At 43.3% G+C, this 14550-nt stretch overlaps 1 protein-coding gene across 8 annotated transcripts in view; it reads left to right on the forward strand.

Annotated features, from left to right (window-relative positions):
• The window catches only part of DMD (dystrophin), a 1951117-nt gene that overhangs the window by 1897164 nt on the left and 39403 nt on the right, over positions 1 to 14550 (forward strand). For all 8 annotated transcript variants that reach the window (XM_058659083.1, XM_058659078.1, XM_058659079.1 and 5 more), the window contains one exon: positions 379 to 537. In XM_058659083.1, the coding sequence (XP_058515066.1) occupies positions 379 to 537 (159 nt within the window). The remainder of the gene's footprint in view (positions 1 to 378; positions 538 to 14550) is intronic.

Here is a 14550-nt window from a genome sequence, read left to right on the forward strand (position 1 = left end):
GCTAATGAGCAGATTATCTTGACAAGTGTGGTAGCAAAAGCATTTTATAGCTGTTAATATGTCTCTTAATATTAACTGTTGGCTAAACTGTCACCAGAGTCCCCGTGTGTCGGTAATTGTGCCTTTCCTTTATCCATGTGAAGTAGGTCAATTAGTTTCATTTGAAAATTGGAGCAAGTAACACTGTGAACTGTCATCAGGAGAATGGTATACCACAACCTTGACAGTATCAAAAGGTGTTTGGAAGCAGGAACGAAAGGTCGAATTAATTGTTAAGCACAAATAAATGTATCTATTTTCAAATACACACTTGAGTCCCTGACCCTCAAAGCAAAATAAGCGGGGCAAAAAACCAAAACCTTTGATTTTATTTTCCAGAGATGATGAACATTTGTTAATCCAGCATTACTGCCAAAGTTTGAACCAGGACTCCCCCCTGAGCCAGCCTCGTAGTCCTGCCCAGATCTTGATTTCCTTAGAGAGTGAGGAAAGAGGGGAGCTAGAGAGAATCCTAGCAGATCTTGAGGAAGAAAACAGGTGAGTTTTCTTTCTAGCTTTGTCGTTGGTATGCAGAGTGCATCCCCTTGCACACATAGAAAAGTGCCAGGAGTCGTCAACTCGGCATCGTTTTATGTGTAACTGTTTTATAAAATATTGTGTTTAGCTCCATTTGCAGATTCTCTTTTTGATAATTTAAGAAGAAAATGAATGCAATGGTGTGATTAAAAATTCGTATTTTAGGTGTGAAGGAATTAATGCTGATGGTGATAATTAACTTGTTGCATGTCTTCCAGAGGTTTTGGTTTTATAATTAAGCGAATTTAAGTGAAAAGCAGGGTACTGAATGATTATGTGATTTTTATATGTGTTTGGCTGTATTACCTATCTCAGACATTTAAAAAAGTAGCTTCGTTGACTTCGATGTGTTCAAGAACAAAGTATTTTATGTTGTGTTTCATCTTCAGAGGTAGAGTTCATTGCTTAGGCTCGCCAGTATAACAGGCTAGTGAGACACTTGTGATATTTAGCTGTGACCTGTAAAAGGTGTTCACATAAAAGTAACAAATTGTAGCAAAGGAAAAAGACTGCAAAAATTGAGACAGACTGCAGAGGACAAGAAAAAATGTAAGACTCTGTGATGGTATGTGGCACCAGGATAATGCAAATCATTGGATTTTTGCCTTTGTATTAGGTTTGTTACATCACAGGCCCCTTCGTGAAGACGGCCTTTGCGAATGATCACTTCCCACAGTGTGCTTTCTTCAGACACTTGCCACCAGGCAAATCTTTAAGGGAGAAATTGCTCAAATTTATTGCACTTCAGTGCTTTCATCTCTTTGGTGTAGCCCAAGGCACCAAGTTCTCCTAATCAAGGCAACACAATGTGTCTGAGAATTGGCACCCTCAGGGAGAATGTCACCTCCAGATGAAAAAGCAAACTGCCAGTCACGCAGTCCTTTACGCTGCCTCTGCCTCCCTTCTTATTCTTCAGACATCTGACCTGTGGCCACGCCTGCTTGGCTCCCCTGTGTCTTTTTGCCACCCCCTCCAATGAATCCTGCAGACTCGCTCTAGTTGCACATCTTTAAGGACCAAGTGCCTCAGTGGCATTCTGCCATCATCGTATTTGTACATTTAGGAAAATACATAAATGAAGTGGTTTGGTGGGGGAGGGAGACAAAACCGAAAAAGAGAAAAAGCAAGCCTTGCCTCTTAGCTGGATGTTCAAAACTTTCTGCATATTTGTCTTAACCTGCTTCTCAGCTTCATCTTCCTTTGTATGCCCTGTGTTCTGGCAATACTTTTGTGGGTTGTATTTCTGAGTACATCCTGTTCTTGCGCACTTGCTGGGCCAAGTTCAAGCTTGCATCTCAGCTTAGCTGCCCCCAAAGCCCTTGACTGCCTTGTAGGACAGAGGAGTTCTGCCCATCCCCTGACTCAGAAAAGCTTTGCCTGCACTCCCCACAGTCCTCTCTGTCTCCTCAGATTTCCTGCAGCTGGGAGTGATCTAACTTTTCCCTGTAGTCCTGAAACACTTTGGAAGTTTTGTCTTGTTTTTGTTTTTCCAGAAAACTCCTCAAGGACAGTTTTTGCTTTTTATCAGTTGTTACCAGTGTCTCCCTGTAATGAGATAGTGGGTGCCTTTGGGGGAAGGGCTGCCTTAATGTTACCTTCAGAGGTCGCCTGTAGTACCCAGCACAGTATGAAAATTATATGGGATTTCAGAAAATGGTGGGCGAAAACTTGAGAATGCAACAGGAGTACCATCCAGGAGGTAAAATTGGAGTTTTTGTTGTTGTTTTAATAGAAACTATTTTGGGTCTTATTTGTCAGATTGTTGAGAATGAAGATCGTGGCAGATGAAGACATTCTCCTTAACATTATTGACAATCACTATGTGAAATCTTTCATCATCATAGGGGTCAAAGAGGAAGCAAAAATTGGGATTGGCAGTGTAAATCCAATCCAATGTGATTGGGGGAATAGATATGCTTTTGCAGTGCCTAATGGTTGGTGTTCTAGCTCCTTGGTGAAGAGCTGTGTTGTGTTGGCTGTTGGCACACTCTCCTGCATCCCATGGCGAGCAGCTCAAAGAGAATTGACAGAGTAGTGGTAACTATCATTTGTATATCATTTCATTTGTCTCAAAGCACTGTAATATATTTTAGGTCATTTAATCTTCCTCAAAGCTCTGTGAAATAAGAGGTTAGTCTCTGTGAATGAGAAAATGCAGTCTCTGAGAAGTTCAAATCGTTTGTTCCATTTTCCACAGCCAGCCAACAGTAGAATTTACTTCAAATCCAGGTTTTTTTTTTTTCTGAGTTAAAGTGTCTACCTCTGCCTTGGACAAGACAATAAAGAGAATCATTTTATGGAAATATTATTCACGTGGCATTGTGACTTATTCCACAGAATGTGTCTTAGTGTGCAGGCTATTTCAGAAGGATGTGAACATCCCTGAATAAACCTGAATGTATCTTCTTGTGGTACAGTAATAACAATTGGTCCTGAAGGATACCTAAGAATAGGAGGACTTGTTTTCTGGAAAAAAGAAATCACATGGGGTCTACTTAAGGATCTAAAAATGTGAAATCTCATGTTGATGTGAGTCTTTCTAAAAGTTATCTTGTGCTTCTAGAAAAGGTCAAGGGGCTGGCATTATGGTGCAGTGAGTTAAAGCTGCCACTTGCAATGCAGACGTCCCATACTGGAGCAGGCATTTGAGTTCCAGCTGCTCCACTTCACATTTAGCTTCCTGCAGAGTCACCTGGGAAGGTAGTAGATAATAGCCTGATTAGTTGGACGCCATCACCCAGGTGGGAGACTCAGTTGGAGATCCTGGCTCCTGGTTTCTGCCTGGATAAGCCCTGATGATGGTGGCCATTTTAGGAGTGAACCATTGAATGGAAGATTTCTGTCCGCCTCTCTTTCTTACTCTGCCTTTTAAATAAATACATCCAGAAAGAGAGAGAGAGAGTAAGCTTATCATGAGTGTCGATCTCATCTTTTTTTTTTTTAGAATTTCTTTTTTTTAATTATTTATTATTTAACTTCATTAATTACATTGTATTATGTGACACAGTTTCATAGGTACTGGGATTCTCCCCACCCCTCCCCAAACCCTCCCCCCATGGTGGATTCCTCCACCTTGCTGCATAACCACAGCTCAAGTTCAGTTGAGATTCCCCCATTGCAAGCGTATACCAAACATAGAGTCCAACATCTTATTGTCCAGTCAAGTTCAACGGCTTCTTAGGTATACCCTCTCTGGTCTGAAGACAGAGCCAGCAGAGTATCATCCCATCTTTACTCACATTTTCACCTCCTATGAAAACCCATGGAATTGTCCACGGTTTGTTCCCTGGCCCAGCCTGGCTGGTGTGCTTGTGCTGGCTGGCACTTACTCCCGGGACACTTCAGAGGGTTCCTTTGCCTTCATGACCTTTGAGTTTCATGTTTCTTAAGAATCCTTAATTGGCTGTTTTTTTTTTTTCGGTCCTTACCTTGAGAAACCCAGGATATTGTTAGGTGCCCTCTGCCTGTGCCTGCCAAACTAGCTTTTTCCCAAGTCAGTATTGGGCTATATATAAGTGACAGATACAAGCACATTGAAGAGCAAATGGGACAGGATATTTAAAATTGAGATTATCTGAAGGCTTTTGGATGTGTACTTGCCAAATCTACGTGTGTTTTGTGTTCCTTTATTCCACAGTTATGAGTGATGGACAAATACCAGTTAGCCAGGGAGAGAATGTGGAGATTTCATTCCTGAGTAGATACGTTGCTGAATTTTGATAAGTAGTATTCTTCACTCCTCACCATGATCCCATTGGAAAGCTGAAGGTAGCTGTTTGAGGGGGATCCCTGGGGTATCTTATCTCTCTCTGTACAATTCCATTTTCCTGAATTGCTACACATAGCATTCAATAAATATTTGAATACATGAATAAATGAAATTAAATGAAGCTCAGTGTATTTCAGTCATAACACACATGAATGCACTTTTGACTAAAATTATTGTACAGACCCAGTGTCATAGAGAAAAGCTTTTCAAAGAGTTTTTATGGCTCACTTTTCAGGATACTGCTCTTTGCAGATTAGCACCGAGTATTGTTTAGTCTTAAGTATAGAATGCGAAAGATTAATTTTTCAAATCTAAGGCAGTATGTTTTTTCCCCCTGTTATTGGCTTCTGAATGATGTTTTATGCCACAAAGATTAGGCTAAAGTTCTGAGCAGATGTTAAACAGACGTCTAGATTGTTGATGGATGTTTATTTCACTTCTCCATAATACTCCCATCTCTCTGTCATAACCATTGGTATTTCAGCAGCATCTGACCTTGGTAGAGACCAATGGGATGTTGAGAGTCCTGGACATTGCATATCCTTAGTGTTGAAAAGGAAAGGTTTATTTTTTTTTTTTTCCTGCGCGGCTTAAGGACTGTAGTCTGTTGACTTTGTTTAAATGCTGAAGTTTTATTCTGTGGCACTGCTAAAGGAATCAAGACCTGCTGTGCAATTCAAGGTAAGAACCTGGCAAGGAAAAGCTAGTAATGAGAGACAGACTCATTGTCATTCTACTACTTGAATGGCGATTTGATTAGATTGTTTCCAAATCTAATAGGCAAGCAAACGCTAACCTAAATCACCATAAAGTCAGTTAATTAAGGCTGTTACTAGATGTTGTATAACAATAAGGGACTCTGGATTCTTGTAGCTACAGAGTACTGTTCACATCATTTGTAGTTGGGCAGGTAGACTCTACAGTCTAAACGTGAGGTTTTTCTTCTTTACCTTCCTCCAGTGGTTACGCAAGGTAATTAATAGTATCATCAAAGACATTCTTCATTAGTGAATCATATCATTGAATTAAACAGCTGGAAATCATAATCCCATCCCCCTTCACCTGCTAAATAGTCTTATGACTTTCCTTCTGGTAGAGGAATTAGCAATAATGATAGCCTCAGGCCAGAACCTATATTTCTTCTTCTTCTTCCATTAGGACTTGGTGTTGCTTTTAAATAATGCTAAGATAGCTAAGAGGAAGGAAGCTAAAGAGGGTTAAGGTTGGGCAGTCACAGCTGGGGTATGGATATGCCTGACCCTCTACATCCACTGATACCCTAGCCATAGATTCATCCAACTGTAAATGAAAAGCATTTTTAAAAAGAAAAAACAGACATGCACAGACCTTTTTTTCTTGTCATCGTTCCCCAAACAATATAACTTGCCAACTTTTGAAATAATATTTGCAATGTTTTGGGTATTATAAATAGTCTAAAGATAATTTGAAGTAGGCAGGAGTATATGCAGAAGTTAGACTGCAGATAACATACCATTTAACATAAGGGGTCTAAGCATGCACAGATTTGGGTATGCCCTGGTATCTTCAGATACCCAGTGACAGATGTACAAGTAACAGTATCAGAATGAGGAATAGCAGAGTACATTTGGGGAGACTATACTTGTGTTACTGTCTCATGAGGCAAGTATATGAGAGGCTATGAAGCTGGCCAGGGAGATGAGGCTGGTGAGGAAGTTCCTGCTGCTGTGCTGAGGAGCCTAACTAAGCTTAGGCCTGCTGTGTTGGGGTAGGGAGCTGTTCCAGGAGCTCGGGTAGCTAGGCACTGACAGTAACACTTCTGTAAATCGCCTACCTGTATGTGCAACTCAGATGTCTGCACACAGCTGTGTGGAGGACGACTTCTTTTAAAAATATATTTTTTATTGTTTACATAATTGAGAAGGATGTATGGCCATGTGGACCACTGCTGAGGGTGGGGGGAGTTGAGGCATGAAAGAAGAATAATGGGACAAATGTTTCCAACTTCTTTTTCTCCTATGTTTGCAGCGGGGGAAAGGATGGGACTTGTTCCTTGCTGTCAAACTGCATCAGCACCTGGGGATGCGGAACTGTCCATTTGATGTCATCTTAGAGACCCTGATGTTGGAAAGAGTCTTCTGAGGGTATTGCTTGAGTAGTTTTGATAGTATAGAGATTGCATTGGCTTCATTGCACAGGAGTTGAAAAAAATCTCCTCAAGGTTTGTTAGCTGACGAAGTCTACCTCAGTGTGCATCCATAGACCCAGGAACTTTTGCTGCAAAACTTGGCCAGGAAAGTGGTCCAACCTGTTCTGCTTTCTATCCTTTTAAGCACTCCTGTGCTGGCCTAGATGAGCTGGCTGTCATGTCCCCTGTGTGCATCTAGGCATGCTGTTCTCAGCACAGATATCAGCAACTGAGGAGGCCCAGTCTCAATACATGCACTCCAAGGTCAGTCCACATATCCTGTGATTTTCCCGTGACCCGAGTTTGAGTTCAACAGACTAGTTGGGGAGTTCTGCAGGAACCCTAGCTTGGGGTGACTCTAGACATGTGTGTGTACCAGCTAGCATGGGGTACTATTCAGTCTGTTGTCTGCATCAGCCTATGCACATACCAGTGAATGTAGTGCCTGGTTAGTTCTGCCCCTAGCCCCATATCCCATGCAGACTGATGGATTCTGAAGCCTACTGCACCCAGCTCACACATATACCAGCTGGAACTGCAACCTAGTTAGGTCTGAGCATCCATAAGGCACAGGCCTGCCCCCAGCCCCAGTTCCTGCAAGTGCAGCAGTCTAGTCCAGCCCATTGTGCATCTAGTCTGGATATTGTACATACCTGTGGATGCTGTGACTTAGCTTAGTCTGACCCGATGCCAGACCCAGCACACATGAATCCCAAGGGATGCGATCACCTTGTCCAGCCTAGCCTGCCTCCTCCCCTCCCCCCAGCCCTGGCCCTCATGCTTATGATTAGGAGCTGCAGCCCAGCAGGGGAGTGCCCAGGGTTCCTCTAGCAGGCCCATTCCTAGACCCGGATCTTGAACTTGCCAGGGGCTATTGTGGTTCCAGTCTGACATGAGTTGTGTCCAATCTCGGCACTTGCTAGGTGCTGGCATAGCCTAGCTGGCCTACACTTATTCTGGCTTTTGCCTGGGCCAACAGATGCAGTGGCTTAACCTAACCCTGCCCTCTCCCAAACCCAGCTCACAGACCAACGGGCATTGCAGCCCAGTCTGCCCCTAGTCCTAGCTCTTATGCTTACCAGTAGGAGCAGTGGTCTAGCAGGGGAATCCATAAAGTTCCCCTACCAGACTCACCCCAGCCCTGGGTCTTGGGTATGGCAGTGGGTATTGTGGCCCAACCTGGCAATGGATCACCTTGCCTTAGCATTCAGCAGTGGTTGCTGCAACATAGTTTAGCACGGTCAGCTCCCAGTCCCAGCCCTCATGTGAACTGGTGGGTGTTGCGGCCCAACCCGACCTGGTCTGCACCGTGTCCTGACTGTTACACCTGCCAGCATGTACTGCAGACTGGTCTTTGCTGGACTGCCTAGTACTGACTTACACACCAACCCCCCTCCCAGCAGTGGGAACCATGGGTTAAGAGGGGAGTGTCCTGTCAGATCAGCTCCCTGCTCCAGATCTTATGGCTACTGGTGGGTGCTCTGTCCAGCCTGACACGGCTTGTCTCCAGTCCCGGGATTCACTGGTGGGTATTGCAGCCCTATCCAGCAGGCCGCAGTGAGGGTGAATTTGAAAAAAACAGTAACAAGGAAGTCAGGTAGGGAGTTGCATCGGGTCTAAGAAAGAGATGCTTATGGTCTTAAGTGATAGAAATGAAGGAGAGAGGCTAAATTTGAATACATTTCAGAGGAAGGGCAGAGCTGTTTGATTTGGTCTTTCTAAAGGTCTTGAAGAGGGAAGGTTTTCAGTAAGGAGACAGTTGTTTGCAGCTGGGACTGACCATCCGCAAGGCACAGCAGTAAAGCTGTCCTTTAATTCAGTGGTCCTTAGGGGGTCCATTCTCATGGCTTGTGTAGCTGGAAGATGATGAATGGGGTACAGGAGAGTTTGGACTGAGGGTCTGGTGACATTCCCTCTGTGTAAGTGTCTGTCAGTGTGAGAGAGGGAGCTTTGAAGCTCGCGGGAGAAGAGTGGGCTGAAGATGTTGGGTCTGTGAGCCACCAGCTTGCAGAAGTAGTTGAGATTGAAGGAGTGAATTTATCTAAACAGGAAACAGGGAGCAGAAGGAGAAGATTGTATTTGATAGGGATCAGGAAAATGGGAACAGTAAAATGTTTAGTTTTTAAAGAGAAAACAATACGCATGTTTTACAAAATCCGAAGGGTCCAAAAAGGCATATAGATAGAAATGAGTATATTCCAACCTTGTTGTGTGGCCATGGTGTTGCCAAATTTGAGTGGTAATAGGACCTTTACTGGTTTTTGTGTATCCCGAAGAAAGTCTCTGTATGTGCAAATTTGCAAATGTTATCTGGTTGTTGGAATTATTTCACATAATACTGTGTAGTGTTCACTTTTTGAAAAGAGATGTTAGAGTGACAGAATGAGAGACAGAGATCTTCCATGCATTGGTTCATTCCCCAAATGCCAGCAGTGGCTGGGGCTGAAACTCCATCTGGTTCTCCCATATGGGTAACAGAGGATCAAATACTTGAGCCATCTTCTTTCTCAGGAACGTTAGGAGGGAGCTGGATCGGGAGCAAGGCAGGCAGGACTTCAACCAGCACTCAGATGTGGTATGTTAGTGTCATAGATGATGAGTGAACAACCGTCTGTGCCACAGCTCTGCCCCCACATGCAGTATGTATTCTCGTGTTCCCTTTTCACTTAAAAATTCATAATTACTTCCCATAGCTGCAGGAACTGTGCCAGAAGTACCGGGGAGAAGAGGTTGAGAATGCTAGGAGCATTTTCTCAGAGCAGGCTAAGAGGAGGTGTGCGTGGAGTAGATGAAAGATCAACTCTGAAGGAAAGGTGGTAGTAAGGAATCAAGTGTAAGGAAAGAGAGGAAGCTAATTGAATGGTAAGATGTGGAATTGAAACTTCCATGACTATTGCAACTTTAGAAAAAACTTGGAGATTAAGTGTGATATGAGACATTTAATGAAATTAAGCAAAAGAAAAATGTTGCTGAGATTTTTTTTTGTAATGTATTTTAACTTTTACAAGTATTTGAGATGCAAAACCACAGAGAAATTCCTTTTGAGCGTTCTTTCTCCAAGTGCTCACAAAACCAGGGCTGGACCAGGCCAACGCTGGGAGACAGGAAGTCAGTGTAGCTCTCACAGGAGGCATGGCAGGGACCCAACTCCTGTGTCTGTCCCTGCTGTCTCCCAGGGTCACAGGGCAGATCTGTTCGCTGGAATGACTGCATAAAGGAGACAGCTGAGGTGTTATGGGGATGCAGAAGAACTAAAGGACAACACACACACACACACGTGAGAATTGGGTCAACCATCTGAGCTCCATGCAGCCAGGAAGGGAGTGACCATTGATTGTTCCGTCTAGCCTATCTGAACACTCTGTCTCTCTGTCTCTCTCTCTCCTTCTCTCCTTCTCTCCTTCCATACGACACATTGAAGAACTCTGGTGATTAGACTATTCCCATCTTAAAGGTACAGCTGGTGTCTCCCTGTGCAGGTTCGATCCAAGCTGACTTTGGTAGAGTTCTGTTTCCTCTTTAGGTTCTCCATGAGGACCCCCCACTTCCTCTTGGCTTTAATTACCCCAAAACACCAACCCAAAACAATTGAAATGATTGTGGTTGTCAACCTGTTGAATTACATCCTATTCCTGAGGATGTTCATTTCTGCAAACAGTTGCTGAATGCTTAATGGGTTTGGTATAAGGGGGAGGGAGGGAGGGAGGGAGGGAGAGGGAGAGAGAGAGAGAGAGAGAGAGAGAGAGAGAGAGACTACATGTTGACTCTGATGGAACTTAAGATTAAATAGTTCAATAGATAGCATTAAAATCTAAACAAGGAGCTATAGCCCAGTTAGCATAGAGAAAAATGGAGTGTGGAGACCTTCACAAATGAGTTAAAGGTTGAAGCCTGCATAGGAGTTTTCCAGGCCAAGAGGGGAAAGGGATACATTTTATAGACTGATGGAATAATGAATAGTGTGCAGCATGGGAAGAAGAGTAAGAGGGCAGCAGAATGGCTGGTTAGGACTACTAGTTAAAGAAGTTTGTACTTGCCATTAAGAAATGTGGGTTTTATCTGATAACGAAATAAGTGGGAAGATAGAGAAAAATAATTGTCGGCGGGTAGCTAAAGGCATGCACATTTGTAGAAGCACTATGGAACAGTCTTGAAAGGTGACCAGATTGTGAACTAAGGATTTTTAGGCAAGTACAGACAGGTTGGGGAAGGTGGAATATCAGTAGATGAATGGTTCCAGGGGAGGAGGGAGAGGGAAGAATGGAGAGATGGAGAGCATTTTTAAATTTGAGAAACTGAGGAATGATAATTTAAAAGCAAACAAAGAATACCGTAGTGCACACACAAAAACTGCTGGTTTGCAAAAGGTCGGAAGATAGAGGTGCTTGTCAGGCATATGGAGTTCTGTTTGCTCCAGGACATTCAAATGGAAATTTGCTATAATTGTACATGTGTATGAAAAGGATCAAAAAAGCCATTGCACTAAGTGCCTGTAGTGTCAATAGGGGTCTCTGAACAGAGTAGGGATTAGGCTGGTGGAGCTTTGGGTTTGGCCTGAGCTTCCCTGTAGCCAGAGAGATAGGAGGAAACATCAAAATGTATCTCTTAATGGTGAATGAAAGAAGTATGCGATATCCCAAGGAAACAGCATGCTATTCCTAGCTCCACGTGAGAACAACAGCCAGGACAAATCGGCATCATTTGAGTGCTTGCCGTGGAACAGGAGCTGAGCAGAGGTAAAAGTCCCAGTTCAGCTGTATAACAACTGTGAAGGAGAGGCCATTTCTCCCAGACTCTTTGGTAAAGAATGTGCAATGTGTTTCATAAAGCTTGCCTGAAATGAAGTTGGATTCCAACTCGAACCTTCCTAAACACCGAACCAGTGTTACATTTGACATGTTGGCTAGTGTCTTTATCATTTTAATAACAAAAAGCAAGGGAAATGGTAATGTGGCTGTTTCTAGTAGCTTTTGATATGTGTGGCAAGCTTAGTATTGGAGACCTACGACATGACAACAGTTGTTCAAAGATAAAGGCCACTATTGCCCAAAATGTGCTCTTCCCGATGCCTTGTTGATCATCTGGGAAAGATGATTCTGGGGACAGGTAAACTTGTATTGGAAAGATGGGATTAAACAGCACTGGGCGGGCCCGGCGGCGTGGCCTAGCGGCCAAAGTCCTCGCCTTGAATGCCCCGGGATCCCATATGGGCACCGGTTCTAATCCCGGCAGCTCTACTTCCCATCCAGCTCCCTGCTTGTGGCCTGGGAAAGCAGTCGAGGACGGCCCAAAGCTTTGGGACCCTGCACCCGCGTGGGAGACCCAGAAGAGGTTCCTGGTTCCTGGCATTGGATCAGCGCATATCGGCCCGTTGCGGCTGACTTGGGGAGTGAAACATTGGATGGAAGATCTTCCTCTCTGTCTCTCCTGTCTGTATATCTGGCTTTCCAATAATAATAAAATCTTTAAAAAAAAAAAAAAACAGCACTGGGCTTGCTTGAGGAGAAACTTGATTAGCTTTGTTAACTCCCATGTTTCTTGGAATCGACCTCAAGTCCAATTGTAGTATTATGTAGAACACACTTGGGTAAGGAAATGTAAAGAAAATACTAAACTGTGAATTTCAGTGTGAAGAATGTCAAAATGACAGTGTGGTTAGCTTTCTTCTTGTGGCTATTGAAAAACCTATTTTTTTTAAGATTTATTTATTTTTTATTGGAAAGTCAGATATACAGAGAGGAGGAGAGACAGAGAGGAAGATCTTCCATCTGATGGTTCACTCCCCAAGCAGTTGTAATGGCCGGAGCAGAGCTGATCCAAAGCCAGGAGCCAGGAGCTTCTTCTGGGTCTCCCACCTGAGTGCACGGTCCCAAGGCTTTGGGCTGTCCTCGACTGCTTTCCCAGGCCACAAGCAGGGAGCTGGATGGGAAGCAGGTCGGCTGGGATTAGAACGGTGCCCAGATGGGATCCCAGTGTGTTCAAATGAAGACTTTAATCACTATGCTATCGAGCCGGGCCCAAAACTTAGCCATTTTGTTTCTGGGGATATCAGAGGAAGGAGGTACAATTAATGTCTGCAGTTGGAGTCTGAGTTTTTCTCAGGGAAGTAGTTTTTGGCATGCTGTAGCAGTGAAAGAGTTGTTCTATAGACTTGGAGGTCAGAATGATTTAGTTAAGAAAATCTAAAGTTGGAATAAAAAATCATCCCATAGTCCAATAGAAAATGCATCATGATATGTTTGTGGAATATCCCACAGAATAATCTGGCCATTCAGTTAAACCACCAACAAAAATTTCTCCCAAGTAACGTGCCACAATTGAGTTGTGATATGGAGTTACTAACAGACTAAACTTTGAAGTGTGTTTACCACAGAGAGCAACTTTTTTTAATTCATGATAATTCCTGTTGAATCTTTTTAAGTACTTAGGTGGAAAGGCTAGTTGTTGCTTGAAGAATTTCTCTAATGGTAACTCTTTTTTATCTGATACTAGGGATTACAGGTGTAATTTTTTTAAAAGATCTATTTTTATTGGAAAGTCAGATATACAGAGAGGAGGAGAGACAGAGAGGAAGATCTTCCATCCAATGAGTCACTCCCCAAATGGCCGCAAAGGCTGGAGCTGAGCCAATCCGAAGCCAGGAGCCAGGAGCTTTTTCCAGGTCTCCCACGTGAGCACAGGGTCCCAAGGCTTTGGGCTGTCCTCAACTGCTTTCCCAGGCCACAGGCAGAGAGCTGGATGGGAAGCGGGGCCTATATGGGATTAGAACCAGTGCACATTATGGGATCCTGGTGCATTCAAGGCTAGGACTTTAACCACTACACTATCGCGCTGGGCCCTGCAGGTATAATTTTTAAGGTTGAAAATACAAATTTTAAATTGATATGTCGATAGTATATGGTCCTGTGTAATGTTACTTGAGGAAACATCACTTTCTTCACATTGAAATTTTAGAGGGTGATTTCTAGAAAAATGTTGAAAAGACAGCTGTGGAGTTTTTTTTTCCTTTGAGATTTATTTACTTTGAAGAAGTTCTAGAAAAATCCATGTTCATCCTCTGGGTCACTCTTCAGATGATTACAGATGGCCAGCCTTGGGCCAAACAGGGCCAAAACCACACGCTTCTTTCAAGTCTCCCACTTGAGTGGAAGGGACCCAGGTGCTTGGACCATTTTCCACTGTTTTCCATGGCTCTTAGCAAGGGACTAGATCAAAAGTGGAACAGAACGGACATGAAGCAGCACCCATGATATGCTAGGGCCACAGGTGTTGGGCTATGCACTGTGCTGGCTTCCGGCATGGAGTTTGAGAAGTCTGGAGTGAGAGCAGTGAGTTGAGGGTGACTGGTCTTAGAGGAGATAGCAGCCTGACAAGAGGGTTTTCTCCTAGGAAGAAAATGTATACAGGAAGATGACAAAGGATTCCTTGATGTGTACTGGATTATACTTGAGGATGCCCAGTTCTCCAGGAGCGGACAAGTGCGTGTCCCTGATTTAAATGGATGGCTTCTGCAGATTACTGGACTTAGCTGTTGCATTTCATTTTTTATTGTCTAAATAAGCAGAAGAGAAACTTTTCTTGTGTCCCCAGAGTTTGGGTTACTGTGTGACAGCACTGTGCTGTCACTATAGATCATGTGTAAAACCATGTCCTTCTTTTCCTATAATTTCCCAACAAATGAAGGTGATCATCTCAAAGCTAAAAATAAAGGCCAATATCCTTTATATAGTAGCCTTTATTTTTAGCTGTAGCAGTGCGCATGAGTCCCAGGTGTTCTGAATTCATGTTTTTTTTTTTTTTTTCTCATGGTAAAACTGAAAACTAGCCTACACTCTAGAGCAGGTGTGGGCAACATCCAGCCTGTTAAACATTTGGTCTGTCCCTGCCAAGGCATCCTAAGGTGGTCTCAAAAGTTCATAATTACAAAAACACTAATTTTGGTATATTTGTTCAGGTTTTTCAAGAAGTAGTTGTATCGTTTAAAAACAAAAGTTCTTAATTTTGTGTGACCCATAAGTTGTGTTATAAATATGTAAGT

This window comes from Ochotona princeps, chromosome X (genome assembly GCF_030435755.1).
Source record: "Ochotona princeps isolate mOchPri1 chromosome X, mOchPri1.hap1, whole genome shotgun sequence".
NCBI classification, from domain to species: domain Eukaryota; kingdom Metazoa; phylum Chordata; class Mammalia; order Lagomorpha; family Ochotonidae; genus Ochotona; species Ochotona princeps.